The sequence below is a fragment of the Triticum urartu genome, chromosome 2A (genome assembly GCF_056163025.1).
Source record: "Triticum urartu cultivar PI428250 chromosome 2A, HENAU_Tu73, whole genome shotgun sequence".
Taxonomy (NCBI): Eukaryota; Viridiplantae; Streptophyta; class Magnoliopsida; order Poales; family Poaceae; genus Triticum; species Triticum urartu.
In genome coordinates, this window is record NC_141874.1 from 590,319,008 (window position 1) to 590,335,450 (window position 16,443).

A 16,443-nucleotide genomic window follows, 5' to 3' on the forward strand; every position below is an offset into this window, starting at 1 on the left:
AAATGTGGGAGGATTTTTACAAGTTGCCATTAAAGATGCCCTAACATCATCTCTCTGAATCCCCGCAAAAAAAGTTGCCGCGGAACCGGGAACACAAACAGGGCTTGCCGTTATCAACGACAACAAAGTCTTTCAGTCTGAAACAAGTTGAAACCCATAAGATCTCAAAAACAAGCCATGGTTCTAGCACATGAATAGCTAACTTCCACACACCCCTCTTCATGGCTAATTCTTTGGTGATATTTCAGTCCTTCAGATCCCTCTTTACACATCTACAATCAAGAACCAGACCAGCCCTCTTAACGGATCTAAAATCAAGAACCAGAACAATACAAGTCCACAGCTGAGAATTCATGAACAATAACGTAATTCAAAGGGCCAGACAAAACTTGCACACACTTTCTCCAGTACGTTACATCTCCTTTCTTTGTACATTGTCACCTAGTTGTACAACCCAAGACAACACACGCTCGCTAACACTCTCCTCTCCACATGCTAACCAAAAAAAGAGAAGGAATACATAATCACACAAAGAACCAAAGCCAGGAAACTCCCCAATACAAGGGAATCGTTTGCTTATATACTATACACAAACCTACACAAACAAACGGGACCCCCCCAAAAATCCCACACCCTACCAAACAAATGTCCATATAAAACAGAAGAATGTTACATCTCATTGGTTAGCGCTGTCGATCGCCGTGCCGGACCTTGCCTGCGAAATCCGGTTGGCGTAGATGGTCACCAAGCGCAGCTGCGTGCTGCTCAGCCCTTCCAGGTACGGGACGAATGCTTTCCCGAGCATGATGTAGATATCCACCAAGCAGAATACAACACTCTAAAAAATGTGTAGGTAGTATCAGTTATGAATTCATGCACAAGAAAAATTCATTCCAAGCACATGCAATTCCCATGCCAGTCAGCAACTGCAGTCTGCATCTACTGGCAGTTTTATAACAATCATAAATAAAATAGAAAGGAATTCCGCCATGATAATATCTGCACTAGATTAGTACCCACCTTTCGAACATCTGGACTTTGGTTACTAAAAGCATCAAACAGTGCTGGCAAAAATGTAGGCAGTTGATCCATCAATTCCTCTTGGGAAAGGTGCGCGACAAGCTGCAGAGATTATCACAAGAAAGTTAACAGTCAAAACTGGTTGCTCAACATATTAGATATGTTTGGTTTATGTATGTTCCTAATAGGCCAGAACTACTCTACAACAAAACGAAGAATTTAAGTAGATTTTCACACATGATGCATATATAATGAGAAATGAAACGCACTACAGCTGCCTGCCTAGGGTAGCAAGGGTCTATGTTCTTTTAGAACACTGTATATGAGATACCTTTGTCAAACAGTTGATACACACAACGAGTATCTTTTCATCATCACTGACCAAAAGAGGTACTACAACCTGCAGCAGAACCAATGACCATGAAGAAGTAAAGTTAAATACACCAAGCAGAAACAAAAGTAACGGTGATACATAAAGAGAAATGATTTGTGCATACAGCAAGACATCTGAAAGGATCGTATTTTGCCAACAAAACATTTATGCATCGGTTCGCTTCATTTGAAATCTGCATGCCCAGAAAGAATATTAAGTTACTAAAACACCAAAGCTGAACAAAGAACAGATCTAATGGTGTTATAGTGAGGAAAATAAAGGCAGGTATACCTTTGCCACCACATCTTTCGTCACATGCAGAAGTTTTTCAAGAACAATCTCAATAGATTCTTCCATAGCGTCTTTCTGAGAGCAAAATAAGCATTATTACTATCAAGAAATGAAGCGGCAATTAATTAAACTAATCTTAATGTGCAAAGGCATGGATAGTGGACCTGATTGTTGAGCATCTCAGCAATTAAAGACAAAGCAATCTCCCTAGTAGATGGATCGGAGTCACCCAGCACGTCAAGTACGGTCGTTAATATTTGATTGAAATACTGTTGGAAAATTGAAAGGCTGGAATTAGAATGCAAATAGTTTGAAACCTCTCGGCTCTAGCTTAGTATATATTCCATTTTAACTTTACACCTCTGGTAACACAGCTAGTAATGAAATAATGATTTCACATATTTATGCAACGAAAAAAGGGAAATATACAAGAAAAGGTAACATAACATGCTGCTGTGGCATTTGTATATGCAAAACTACAAATGCCGCTGTGCATTAAAATAAGTTGAAATGCAACCCTGCTTTTCAAATACCCATTATTCTTTTGCTGAGAAATAGAAAAAATAAACTAAACTATTGTAAAATTAAGCACTTAAGGTACATTTTGTAAGGAAATCAGGTTGCAAACCTTTGACCAAACGGAGCTGTCATTACCAAGCGAAGCCTTAATCAAGTGTTGTAATGCTTCGTGCTTTTCCAAACTTGATATTTCTGTGTCAGTGCTTATCTACAAAGTGAGAAAAATAAATTAAAATGCTTCACAAAGATTTAGAAAAGAAAAAGACACAGCAGTACACACAATCAAGTAAAAGGATTTTTCATCAGTACCTGATGAAGAAGTTGTGGTATGCTCAAGCCGTTGTCAGCATGTATGCTGGTCTTTATAGAACTAAGGTTTACAACCATATCTGTCTCCTGAACATCTTTTCCTGTAGTTGAACCAACAGCATTATGCCCATCAGGGCTGTGCAGTTGGCTGAAATCCAAGCGCGGAGTGCTCATAGCGGTTTCACCATCTAAGGAGGCATCGGTTTTTTCAGGGTAGTTTGTCCAAGAACGATTATCTTCCACAGCTGAGCTAAAATTATTCTTTGATTCTCTACTTCTATTTAAAAATACTTCAGTTCCTGAGGCCGGCTCCAGGCTTTGATTAGTACCGGCACTCATATCCGAAGTTGTTCGGGCCATAGAGACATTATGTAATGTTGGTTCATGCACTGTAGTGGTCTTCTTTCCCACTTCGGCGTCAAGGGAACTAGAAGAATACCGCCCAAAAGGATAGCTCTTCTTCAATGTCTGTGCATAACCATCTTCGGAAGAAGTTCCAAAGTCTGCCTGGTCATAAGATTTAGGGCGTGGCCGTTCTTTCTTGCTCTGCAAGTAGTTCACCAGATCAACCTCAATACGAGGTGTTTTTTGCTTCAGGGCACGCCTCAATAGGTTTTGCTCTTCAACTGATAAACTTAAAATAAAATTTAACACTGCCGTTGAGTCAAACTGAGAATACACAGATATGATACCAGCAATAGATGCCTCCTTCAGTTTTGCATTCTTTTCATTCACTAACGGTGCCAATTTTGAAAGCCATAGCTTAAGGAAGCCACTGTTACTATAACCTTCAGAATCTACCGTGTACTTACTGAACGATCTGTTTGCAAATTCAATAACAGCCAGCTTTGCCTTTGGTGACCTCTGTTCATCTAGTGAGCGTACTAGGGCAGGTAGCAACATATCGATTGCATATAATCGACCAACAATCTCCAAAGTCAAAGAACATGGTTTTTTTACCAACTCTTTTGGATCAATAAGGCGGGAAAAGACATGTGGCAAAATTCTTTCGACATAACTCTCAAATGGCTTCTTGCAAGCAGGAATAATCTCTGCAAGCGTAGAAAAAGCGGCTTGTGCAACCTTATGATGAGGATCATCCAGATGGCGGAAAAATAGCTTCATGACCTTTTCAAAATTCTGAATAATTTCTTGAGTACCTCTCTGACCTTGTTGCACTATATTCCGAATAAAATCAAAAGCAGAGACTCTTGCTACCCAGTCAGAACTAGGATTGAGACCCTCAGAAAGTGCATCGTGTAGAGTAGCCAGAGTATCTGTATATCTAGATACATCATTGGAAGGTACTTGACTATCATCAAATCTGTCCCGGCTACTTGCAGAAGGCCTTGACATTACTTGCTTTCTTAGAAGAGGTCTCTGGAAATTCGGGACATTGTTGTTATGTGAATCTCTGTGAGCAGCACCATCCCTATAAGGCATATCAATGTAGTTTTTTTCTGTGTGCATTTGAGGAAACCGCCTGGTTGACCGCAGATCATTACTCTCATCCATTCCGTCTTGAAGCCTCTCTGAAGATCTTCTTACATAAGGCAGTGATAAGCCCATCATGGACTCGGATGATAGATTACTCAAATATGGTGACCTCGATCGCTCTTTGGTGGCCAACTGTGTCGTCATTGTATCCAATGCGCGGGAACCTCCATTTCGTGTACTAGAACTTTTGATGCTAGGAATGGTTGAATCCAAGAACGCTGAGTTCTGCAGAGATAGATGATTTGAAGCTGGTGCTGCAAGAGGAACAGGAGGATCACGAGATGATGGAGCATCAACCCCTGCACTAGGATTAAAAAATAATAAGAAACTAGAATTCTAACGATCAGTGGAGAAAGTAGAAACGATAATTTTGTCAGGTGATTTCTAAGGAATACACTATTAAAAGCATTCGAATTCTTCAAAGAAAGGTATATGCGGATTAAAGAATACCAAGGTCCAAGCTTGTTGAGCGTGCAACTGAGAAATTTTGCCTATCTGATATGCTAACACCTTTCAGCAAACTTTCAATAGCAGAAACCTTTTCTTTGCTTGAACTGAGCACACTTTCTAGGCTTCTATCAGAAACTCTGCTGGTTGTCTTTGACTGTGATAAACGAAGATTGTTTGATGGCAGAGATGAATCTGAAGAAATAGCTGCACTCTTGTCCATTGCAACAATAGCTGAAGTGCCATATCCAGGCATATGAGTGCCACTTGCATGAGATGAAGTGCGAGAAGGCTGCAGAACCTTCTCACGAAGTGAGGGAGAAGCATAACGTTTGTGCACACCATCCTCATCATTTATTGTCTGCAACAGTTGCCAATTGTACATTAGAATTTAGGCTGTGTTACAGCTACAAAAAAAGTAAGATCTGAAGAAACACAAAGAGAAAAGCAGCATGTCGTACCCTCTGTATGGCAGGATCAAATTGCATAAAAAGACGGCGAGAGCGCTCAGGCCATGTTTTCGTGAACATTCTGTAGCAAGTTCTTGCAGTTGAACGGACCTAGTTGCAGAAACAGCATGGAACACAAAAATAATCAGAATGAATGTGGACAGAGCCGCAATGGTCCCAGCATACCAGCAGGCAGCGGCACAGAGATCAGAGATGAGATAACTCAAGAACCTTCTAGTTTTAACAATTATGCCCATCAATAAGCAGGTATATCATCATATACTACCAATAGAATGCATGAACTCAGAATATGGACTTGTCATTTGCTACATTATTGTCTCCTGAACTTTTTTTGGGTGGCATGCAAGGGTAAGCAGAGAAAAAAGGCACCGGTTCCGTATGAAGTAGAATCCCTCATAATTTTATTGGTTCCTCAGAAACAGATTGCTTATTACTCTATACACATTATGAACAGAAAGCAACCTATATTCTTCATTATTATGCCAAACAAGCTACCGTATTTCCAAATGGATACATTGTTTCATGAGTATATCTGCAAACGGAACGCAAACCAGCACTACATAGATTCTGTCTGGGCAATATCATATTGATGCCTCTCCAGTCATGTAGACAGCCAGTTGGGGATAGGTTGAAATGTAAGGCTGAGTCAGGGTCCTAGTGGGTATCATTGCAGCATTGCTGCTTGAGTAACAAGTTTTGTTGTTTCGCTCTGGTGTGCTGCAAATAATTAACATTCCGCTTGGTTTGATTTCAACAGAATGGAACTATGACTGGACTCTTCAATTCTACAAAGTACAAACACTAGCATACGACACACAGAGAAGTTGTTGTGTGTCTGATAGTGCGACATATTGAATAATTTATTTAACTACCTGATTTGAAATGAAAATGAACACACTATATGCACCATAGGTCAGCGAACAGATCATACCTCACTCATAGCATCTGCTACACAGCACTTTATTAGATCTTCATATAAATCAGCTGATCGTTGTATTTCCGGGGCATCAGCCCAATATTCCAATATTAGAAGTGCGTATTCGCAGCACCTGGTACAGTAAAATGTAAGCTTGAGTAGCTTGAAGAAACATGTACACTGGACGGTGTCAACATGCATACCTAGCACGGAGAATTGCGCTTCGGTCATTCTTGGCTGTGTCAGCTACACGAGGAAGAATTCGTGCAACCTTGCAGTTTCGCAGGATCTGCAAGATGTCCCATATCAGCAAAGAGACTAAACAAATGGCATCCATGAAGTGCAAATTATTGAAATAAAATTTCCTCACAGTTTTTATGCAGGTGTCTGAAGATTCAGCGATGACAAGCACAGTTATAACAACAAGCTTAAAAAGCATCTGGAAATTTCACAAATATTTTAGATTTCTTAAAACAATATAGCAAAACAGAAGGAAAAAACTGTTTGCATCATTTACCGGAATAAATTGTTCAGCACATGGCTCAAAGTCACCAAGGAGTTCTTTGGACAGCACATTAAGTAAATGGCATGCCTGGGCATAAAAAACATGACAGGAAGTAAGTTTTCAATTTGAGCACATTCATCTGATCAAGTATTCAACTCGTTTGACAGCAAGAAAATAGAGGGAAAGACAAGCGTTGGAGATAATCAATTTGATACTTATCAAAATAGGTTTCTTGATAAAAGATGCTTATCAAAAGAAGAGAAATGGGTGGATACCTGTTTTACAATGGTAGACCGTCGATCAGCTAGCTGAGTAGACAATGGAGGAATCAGCTGCTTCAAGAGTGTCAGAAACGATGGGTAATCAATAGCTCCTGGAGAAACATAAATAGAACATTTTAAAGCTAAGCATAGAACATCAAATTATCGAGTAATTTATCAACATAAATGCTAAGAATGTTGACGGACTAATTCTCAAATAACCCCATATTATATTATTATGTGTAACTGGACTGTGATAATATTTTCCCTTTTGAGTCCAAATGATGAAGGCCTTGCAAAACAGTAAGGTATGTCATCAAAACTGCAGGTTGCACCATTGCTCTGTTCTTTGAGCCAATATTACTACACAATAGGATGTTTATAATAAAAGATGTTCATTTTTATAAAAGATGGACCTTCTGTTTATTTCACTTCACTGCATACTTCAAAAGCTCACTTATCGGCAAATAAAGGGGAAATGTTTCCGTCCTAGTCATCAGTCCTAGTAATGAGGGTCCCTTTCTGGTTAGACAAAATATTAATTGGCTGTGGGATCAAAGACGTACTGCAAAATCTATGCTACAGATGTTTTTTTTTCTTTGCTAATGGCTACAGAGGTAATTAACGCCGAGCATAATTGCATAAAGCTTTGTTAAGAAAAATAGGTATAGATGTGGACATACCTCCATAAACCAGTGCTTCAATCCTTTGCATGGCAGCAATACGAACTGACCAGTCCTTTTCTGGAACAAGAGTAGCTGCAATCTTCTCAAACTCCCGAAGTAATTCTTTCTCTGAGTGGACTCTTACTGGTTCCACTGGTTTTTCAGTTATATCAGTGTCACCTGTAAAACATCAAATTACTGTAGAGAAACATGTTGTCCATGTGGCAGGGGCAATAACCATAAAAACATTGACTTGTCAGAAAATGAAATTTTCTGTTAAGTCTAATAGATTACAGGCTGAAAAAGAAGTTTCAGGGAACATAGCTCAACTAAAGGCTTCTGGATTATACACTGAGCAAAAGTAAGAAGAAAATAAATAAAGAAACAAATATAGCAGTACTTCACCTGGATAAAAAAATGATGCATCTCAAAACATGAAATGGACTTCAAATGTTGTACTATTAAAGTATTAATGATTACTTTCAGATAATGAATTCAAAGACATTTTGTGCATATTATCACTGCATTTTGAAATTAAGAATATATCATATGTTTTCACAGTAATTATATGAACGAATTCTCGAACTTGCACGCCCTGGTCACTATGGTCCACAAATTCTGAAACCACAGATTCACCACCTAAATTTGTTAACAGGGTACACGGGTAGTTCTCAGATCTGGTTTTGCTAGCTCTGGCCACTTATGTGGCATGTTGACAGGGCACAATGTGTCATCCATGGTTTTCGAGTCGCGACTCATCGGAGTCGCTCTGAGTCGCTCTGGGGTAGCGACTCGGAAAAAGTCGAGCCTACGGTTGCGACTAGTCGCGACTCCCGACTCGAGTCGACACTAAGTTGAGTCGACATTTTTTTGCGACTCATCGACTAGTCGACGACTAGTCGCGCGACTCAAAATCCATGGTGTCATCTAATCAGCAGGACCACTCTCAGCCGTGGTGCGCACGGATCTGGTCTGGGCACACACACCGAGTAAGATCTTTGTCAGCCCCAAGCCTCTAACGGTGACTTTGATCTCGTCATCTCATTCCCTGTGGTCAGTTCTTTCCCGACTATCACTGAACCTTGACTCTGGTCAGGGGTGGCCCAAGAACTCAGGGCACGGCTCCATGCCCATGTGGGATGAGTGGCAGCAAGGAGAGTGGTGAAGCCGACAGTGACGGGAAGAAAATGGGAGAAAAGGAACAGGAAGAAGATAGGGTGTCCGGCATGTGGGCACTCCTTACTGGATGACACCACGCAAGCACTTAAATCATGCAAGATCTCATTAGGATCTCTGGAGAGCCACTTTAACATACTTAGAGCAAGTGAATAGGTGGTTCCAATGTTTATTGACATATGTGGTGGGGACATGAATTGACTGGGTGCAATTCCCGTATACGTAACTCAAAAGCTGGACTTCAGTTTTAATTTTCTGACAAAATACAGACTATAGAGCTACAGCACACGATCAGCTACAGTGCTGATTGTTTTGGTTTTGAAAGTGAATCCTCTTCATGTGTAAGTCCATCCTATTATCATGAGCTGGTTAGGAGCATTCAGGCATTCGCAAATGTTCACCCATATAAACATGGAAAAAGGACATCTCTTGGTGCCTAAACAGTACCTAGACTGACAAATTGCAGTTATAGATCGTCTTGGCTTGCAACTATAGTTGAATGCAAACACATATATTTGAATGATCATGTGTGAACTTCTGACAAAAATATAGAGCTTACCTCCAAATAATGTGCTTTCCCTCGGTGTGCTTTTTGTCCGTGGGCTGCCTCTTTTTGGGTTAACACTAACGGATCTAGATGCTGCAACTTTATGCTGTGTTGCAGTACCATCAGATGCGGGAACCTTTGGTTCAATTCTATTCAATCTTGAATTTATTTCTTTTAGCTGCAGATATCGGACAATACATGAATTAGGATAATCCAGGTTTACTGCTTTGCGGACCTTTAAAAATGGACACGTAAAGTTCAATCATATAAAGTAGTACCAGATACTAGTCCAAAATACACAGATGTACTAAGAGTGAGACACTAGTATCAAGTGGATTTCTAGCAAGCAAAGGGCAACTGCCAAAAACAACTAGATAGCCAAATACACTACCATGTATGTAGGCAGATTATGGCGCTGCAACTCTTCGTGGAACTGAGATCCCATGTTCTTGTACATTTCCTGTGATCGAAAAAAGTGACAAGTGATATTAGGATTGCCGTATAATTTTTACATAGCCTGGATAGCGGGTACAGGCTGCAATTAGTTAGTATGGACAGTTGCTACTAATTACACCAATAGTTTGAAAGCATGGGATAAACTACTTTTAAAACACACAAAAACAGATAAAACTGAGGGCAAGGGAGTAGTGAAAAGCAACTAGAAGCAAAGGGCATTGGGACTACATTGATTGTTTGAGTATTTTTGTAGGAAAGGTTCAGCCTATCCAACTCGCAGAGTGGGACAGAACTATTGCAAAATTGAGTAAGACGAATGTTGGGCATCCGAAAGCGCGAAATGGGAAGGAATATAAGTGGACAAAAGATGAAAAGCATCATCTGAAGCAGGTAAAAATGGTATGAAACCAGCTAACCTCAATACAAGATATAGCAGCTTCTCTGACACTTTGGTTCGAATCATTCATCAACTGTAGGACCTGTGAAGCCAGATTAGTCTCAGCATATCTATCTATTGAGTAAACATAAAGTCTGAGATATGCACAAAAATGTACAGTAACAAATCGACTTGAATACTAGACTCACGGGTGAGAGTAAAACTCGTTGCATGAGAAGCTCCGTAGAAGCGAAAAGCCCAACTGCAGTTGCCACTGTAAGTACAAACTCTTCCCGAACCCTCCAACTCTTATGAGTCCATGCATAATTTCCGGCCCTTTCGAGAATGATTGTTGGTGAAGAAACCTGAGATATGGATGAAATCAGAAGGCTACCTAGTAATAAATCTAAAACATTGAGAACAAGGCGAGCATGTTTGGCTTCATTTGTTGATATTCATTGGGCAAGTCTACATGTAAAAGTAATGGTAACATAGTACTAGTAACAAACAGCATTGACAAAGGAGAAAAGATAACGCATATTTTGATATTTATGCTCTATAAAAATCAAAGCATTAAGAAAGAATTATGTAATTTACAACAACTAGGCATATTATAGATTTCATTTCAACACCTGAAAAGAGCAATCTTTACATGTGAACTAACAGCATATTTGAGGGTAAATGGTTCTTAAAACAGTCGAGCAAAAACCAAACTGCATATGAGAAGTTTGAATCTTCGTTTGATACCCACCCACATTTTACCGTTTGTACAAACCAAACTTGACCCAAAACTAAGAAAGCTAATCCCTTGATTATTGAAGTTTGAAACGGCATTGTAGCTCAATAGCACATCATCACACAAAACCTAAAACAAATTCATGCTGATAGATAATTGGACCAAATTTAAAACTCCAGCTAAGTTCCAAAGCAACCACATTCCCCCCTAATATAACAGATTAAAGAAACAACAAGTGGGATCATCACGACCGAAAGGGCGGACGACTCACCTCCATGAGCGTGACGAGGAGCTGGCGCGCGGCCTCGCGGACGGGCTGCTTGCCGTCGCCGAGGCGCTCGACGGCGGCGGGGACGAGCGCGTTGAGGTGGATCTTGAAGTGGTCCCCGGCGAGCACGGCGGCGGCGGAGAGCGCCTGCAGCCCCCCCTGCGCGACGCGGAAGTTGGCGTCCCGCGTCAGATCCACGCAGGTGTCCACCAGCGAGGTGACCTCGGCCGGGGAGAGGCCGCGGCGCGCCGCCGCGTCGAGCGCCTCGTGCAGGCGCTCCACCCCGGCCAGGCGCTCCTTGGTGTCCTTGGCGCGCGCCGCCTCCAGCGCCGCCTCCATTCCGGCGCGCGGGCCCCGGAGAGTCCGCCGTGTGGCAGTACGGTTGCGTGGAGGGGGGGCCGGCGGCGAGGCGAGGGGGGTGGTCGGATCTGGGGACGGAGGCGAGGGGGGGGGAGGGGAGTGTGAGAGCGTACACGGATGCTGAGAGGGTAGGGTGGTTGGGGCTTTAGGTGGGTTTGTGCAATGACACCCCTGGCTAGTTGCGACATTTCACGCTTATGCCCTCCATTTGGATACATAGAGGCTACAGTATGAAACGGGGGTCGTTTCTTTCTTGAAAAGCGTGCCATGAACTGGAGTCCGGGAAAGCGGAGCACGTTACCGAATTTTGGGTGGGGTGTGGGATTTGAACTAAAACAACGTCACTTGGAAAACAGGTGGAATTCCTGGGATCGAAAAGTGACTTTGAAAATCAGGGGCCAAAGACGACGACATAGCATAACGTCGCCGTCCATGCCAAAACGTCGTTCCGTACGTACAGTCAAGTCGTTGCCCCCCGTGATTAACTGAGAGTTAGCAGAGAGCAAAAGCGTCGTTTTTGAACTCAAGTGTGGCCATCACGTAGACTACAATACATAGGACTCCACATGGATGGTATATATACTATCCTCCCTCCGTTTCTAAATATAGGCCTTTCTAGAGTTTTAAAATGGACTAGCACATATGAATGTATATAAATATATTTTAGAGTGTAGATTCACTCATTTTATTTCTTATGTAGTCACTTATTAAAATGTCTAGACAGACAAATATTAGAGAAGGGAAGGAGTACATGTTAGGGAGTATGAGACGCTATATTAGAGAGCATTATTGTACCAAACACAAGGAAACAAAAACATGTCTCGTTTGAGATAGATATATATGGTCCACGCGGAGCTAGCTCGGTGGGATGCTTGATGTACGTATGGTAATGCATGGCAACTACTCGCACCAACTAGCAGCAGTACGTGTGTGTGATGTTACACCTGAACTAATCATCCTCCGCCTTAAACTCCCTTGCGTCCTTGTCTCTTACCAGCGGAAATGTTATGTTACGTACGTGGACCATGCGATCGAGCTGCAGGGAGGGCGGCTATCATTGTCAGTCGGATCCCGGATGGCTGCGTTGCTTTGATGCATGCAGGTGATCCACCACGCTGTTTAATTAATTATTAAATGTCGTATGTGCACACGAACGAACCCTACTAGTAGGTTACCTCTGCACTCCGCGCCTGGTACACAGATATTGGGTGAATGATGTGATCGTGCACGTTACAAGTGCATTCCAGTCTAGAATGTAACGGCATGCTAGTATAATTAGGGAGCAGTATGTCAAGTACTCCCTCCGTCCAAAATAGATGATCTAACTTTATATTAGGAACGGAGAGAGTAGTAGTTTGCTTGATTTGCAGTCTCGTCTCATCATCTGGCAGTGCGTGAAACGGAAACGTCCATCTCTTTCTCACCAACGCTTCAAGTGAGCTCGCGCACAGGCTGGCTTCCGGTCCGTGCCGTTGCTGGGGCTCATCGCTGGAACAATGATAATCTACTGAGGCCATCATTTTTGTGAGCTCGCTTTTGGTAATAGTGGGGCGCTCATGCTGTCGCCCGCACGCTACCCAATCCATCCCTCCTCCATCGCATCTTTCTTACTTTTTACCCCACGAGCACGGGATCACAGTCTGGGCTAGCCTGGACGCACACACGCACGCTCCCCTCCCCGCCGGTGTCCCCTTGCGACTTGTCTGTGGCATCGCTGGGCCTGATCGAGGGCCGAGGTCATGGCGATACAGCCGTAGAGGGACCGGTGGTGCAGGCTGCGCGGCTGCAACCCATGTCGGGCATCGATCCCGATAAAGCTTCTCCGTCGATTGTGTCGTGCAAAAAGGCTAGCGCCGCAGTTCGGCGATTGGACTCGGCGGCTGAGAGCATCTCCAATCGTTGGCCTCCCTGTAGGTGCTAAGAGCAACTCCAACGGGGCGACCCAAACGGATTCAATTTTTGTCCGTTTGGATTAGTCAAACGGACATGTTGGGGTAGGAAAGGAGCTGCCTGTACTCCCAGTGCCATCGCGCTTGGTGCACCGGGATGTGCAGGCGCCGGCGTCCAGGGCGGAAACGCGCCGGTGGTGGACGGGGAGGGGGAGGGGGAGCACGGGATGACGAGGCGCCGGGGGTGTCTTTCCCCTTGTCATTGCTTTTGCCGAAGAGGCCCATGGCACGCGCTAGGGTTTGCGGTCGTCGGCGAGGAAGCAAAGGAAGTGGTGGGGGGCCAAATGTGGACGGGAGAAGTGGATGAGGCCAACCCCGCCGCACGCATGGTTAAAAAAAGACGCGCGCACTGGCTGACGCGTGGGCCCGCTGTCGGTGGTCGTCATAAATAAGACGACCGGTGGCAGTTGGGTGGCCGCCAGGTGGGGACGCGGCGGACGGCGAGGAGACGCGCGGCGCGTCCGCTTCCCGTCCACGCCGACGCATTCCAGGCGCAATTTTGGGTCGGAAATGGGTCGGCGCGGACGCCGGGCGGATACGATTTGAGTTTGGGTCGGCGCGTTGGGCCGCCACTTTTGTCCGCGCCGACCCAAACGGATGCGGGCGGACGAAATGGGTCGCCCCATTGAAGTTGCTGTAAATCACCCCCTGAGGTGCACTGGCGCAAACCGCGTGCTGGGGGCGTGATGCCCCCAGTCACGACGGCCACGTTTTTTAAATTAATTTCGGCACAAACACGGCGCAAATTGAACTAAACTTCGGCGAGTTCGTATATATTTAAAATATTCACAAAAAAGAAAAAAAGCACTACTAGGCTGCTCCTCGCTGTCTCCCTCGCCGCCCGTCGCCCTTGCAGTTCTACATGCCGAGGAGGCGGTAGAACCGCGTGTAGTCGCTGCCGTCGTCGTCGCCGCCTCCTCTGCGGCCGCCGTCCCTGCTGCAACCCTCCCCCGGTTGGCGCAGCGGGTTGGACGCTCCGGGGGCGTCCTCGTCGTCGTTGCTGTCGAGGATCACGACGCCACGCTCGTCCTCGCGCCCACGTTTGCGGGCGGCTATCTCCTCCAGGGCCCGGCGCTGCCGGACCATTTCGTCATGGAGGTAGTCGTCCCGCGCCCACCGTAGGGCGTCCTCGTCGGAGAAGCCGCGCCAGGCTATCTCCTCGTACTCCGCGGGGAGGCCGGGCTTGGGCTTCGGCCTAACGAGGACGAGGCGGCCACAGGCGGGGGCGGAGTCATCGATGCGGACACCGAAGCTGTGGATGTGCACGCTAACAGGCGTGTCCTGGGGCTTCGGCTTGACGGGGCGGAGGCAAGGAGAGTCGGACGAGCGGCCGGACGAGGAGGAGGACGTCCCCCCAGGTCCATGCGCCTCGGCGTCCACGAGCTCCCACGCTCCTGGCACCCGCATGTCCGGCGGGGCCTGGTACTCGGCCTCGAAGAAGAACCGAGATTCGTCCTCGTGAAGGTGGCGGCGGCCGAAACCGTTCGCCACCGCACCGTCGCCTGGGAAGCGCTCGGGCATGCTTTGAATTGGAGACGGCGAGAGGAGAGGGAGGAAAGGGGAGAAATGGTGCTGCGGCGATGGAGATTCTATGTGTGCCACCGGCGCGCTGGGGTTCGGCTTATATAGGCGGAGGCGCCGCGCGTATGCGTGGCAGGCGAGGGAACGCGCGTCGTCCGGTCACTGAGCCGCCCGTGATGCATCAATGGAGCAGGTTGACCGGCGCGGCAGCGCGCAGCAGCTTTGACATTGATTCGCCGCAGGAAACGAGGCGATGAGTACGACGAAGCGGTGAGAAGAGAGACGAGTCGCTGGTAAGGAGGGCCCGCGGCTGTTTCGCGCCAAAAATGATTCGCCCGGTGCCCCCGAGCGCGCCGGGTTCGGGTTGAGTCCGCCAGCGTCCATTTCGGTCCGAGCCGGCGAAAAATGGGTCCTTGGGAGCGCGACTGGGCCGATTTTTCGGCGCTGGCGGCCGAAAAGTCGTCTGAGGAGCCTTGTTGGGGGCGCGGCTGGACATGCTCTGAGCTTGGTCTCGATGTATGTATCTCTGTCCAGGATTATCAGAGCAACTCTGACCGGGTGATTCATTTCGTCTATCTACATTTATTTTGTCACCGCGGACAAGAATGTTGACCCAAAGCGTCGACCCATTTCTAAAATCCGTTAGCTTCGCGTTCGTGTGGACTCATTTCCGACCTAAAAATAGGTCTGAAATGCGTGGCGCGGACGCGAAACGAATGCGCCACGCGTCTCCTCAATATTCGTCGTGCTCTTACTTGGCGGTCGTGCAACCACCACCCGCGGTCATATTTATGGCGACCATCGATACCGGACCCACGCATCAGCCAGTGGAATCGCTGGACCTGATCGAGGACCGAGGTCCGGCCTCGGTCATGGGCGATACAGCCGTCGATGGGTCGGTGCAGGCTGCGCGGCTGCAACCGATGTCGGACATCAATCCCGATAAAGCTTCTGCGTCGATTGGGTCCTGCAAAAAGGCGAATGCCGCAGTTCGTTGGACTCAGCGGCTGAGCTTCGTTTGGGTGTACGTATCTCCATCGAGGATTATTAGCCCAACTCCAACGCTTCACCCCATCCGGTCTAGGTGTATTTGTCTGGGTCCAAAGAGACAGAAGGCACGGCTCAACGCATTACTCTTTCCTTCTTTTTTTTTGTTTGGCGCCCGGCCCGCTTCATTTCCGGCGCAAAATTGTGTCTAATTTGCGCTCACGCAGACGGCGACCGGATGTCCACGTACCCGCTCCTCGTCCGCCTCGGGACCACCTGTCGGCCACCCACCTACTCCCTCCGTTCGGAATTACTTGTCACGGAAATGGATGTATCTAGACATATTCTAGATATATCCATTTCCGTGACAAGTAATTTCAAACGGAGGGAGTACCTCCCACCAGCCACATTTACTGTGCATGAGTGGACGTAAGCACCTGCCAACCACCCATCCACAACAATCGCCGTCCTTCTTAATGTGGAAGCCGTGGACTGGCGAGTCCACGCTTTCATTCCCGTCCCTGTGTACCTCCTCGAAGCCCGAAACCAAATCCTAGCTCCTCCTCGCCGCTCCTCCTCCTACTCTACTTCTCCACCTCCTCACCGACCGCCATGGTCTGGTGGAATTCCGACTGCAAGGAGAGGCACGACCACGAGGCCGGGTCGTCCTCCGGTCATCGCTGCTACACCAACTCCACACCGCCTACGTTTACCATCTCGCCACTGTCGGCCCCGCAGCGCATTCAGCATTACATCGCCGCCGACATCTGCCAGCGCTATTGGGAGACGTCAACG

General features: G+C 46.1%; 1 protein-coding gene across 2 annotated transcripts; it reads right to left on the reverse strand.

Moving 5' to 3' along the window:
- Positions 1-350: 350 nt before the first annotated feature.
- LOC125538948 (CLIP-associated protein) lies at positions 351-11,297 on the reverse strand. 2 transcript variants are annotated; one of them, XM_048702271.2, is made up of 21 exons: positions 10,835-11,297; positions 10,037-10,192; positions 9,868-9,930; positions 9,387-9,455; positions 9,008-9,173; positions 7,291-7,452; positions 6,623-6,720; positions 6,360-6,434; positions 6,213-6,281; positions 6,046-6,131; positions 5,858-5,975; positions 4,918-5,016; positions 4,460-4,817; positions 2,513-4,263; positions 2,313-2,411; positions 1,849-1,953; positions 1,685-1,759; positions 1,518-1,586; positions 1,352-1,420; positions 1,021-1,122; positions 351-838 (listed from the first exon to the last, which is right to left on the reverse strand). In XM_048702271.2, the coding sequence occupies exons 1-21, from the start codon at positions 11,168-11,170 to the stop codon at positions 677-679; spliced, it is 4,287 nt and encodes a 1,428-aa protein (XP_048558228.2). In that variant the 5' UTR covers positions 11,171-11,297; the 3' UTR covers positions 351-676. The 2 variants fall into 2 exon arrangements, with proteins under 2 accessions (XP_048558228.2, XP_048558227.2); XM_048702270.2 differs by having other exon boundaries at positions 2,513-4,308.
- Between the last annotated feature and the right edge of the window lie 5,146 nt (positions 11,298-16,443).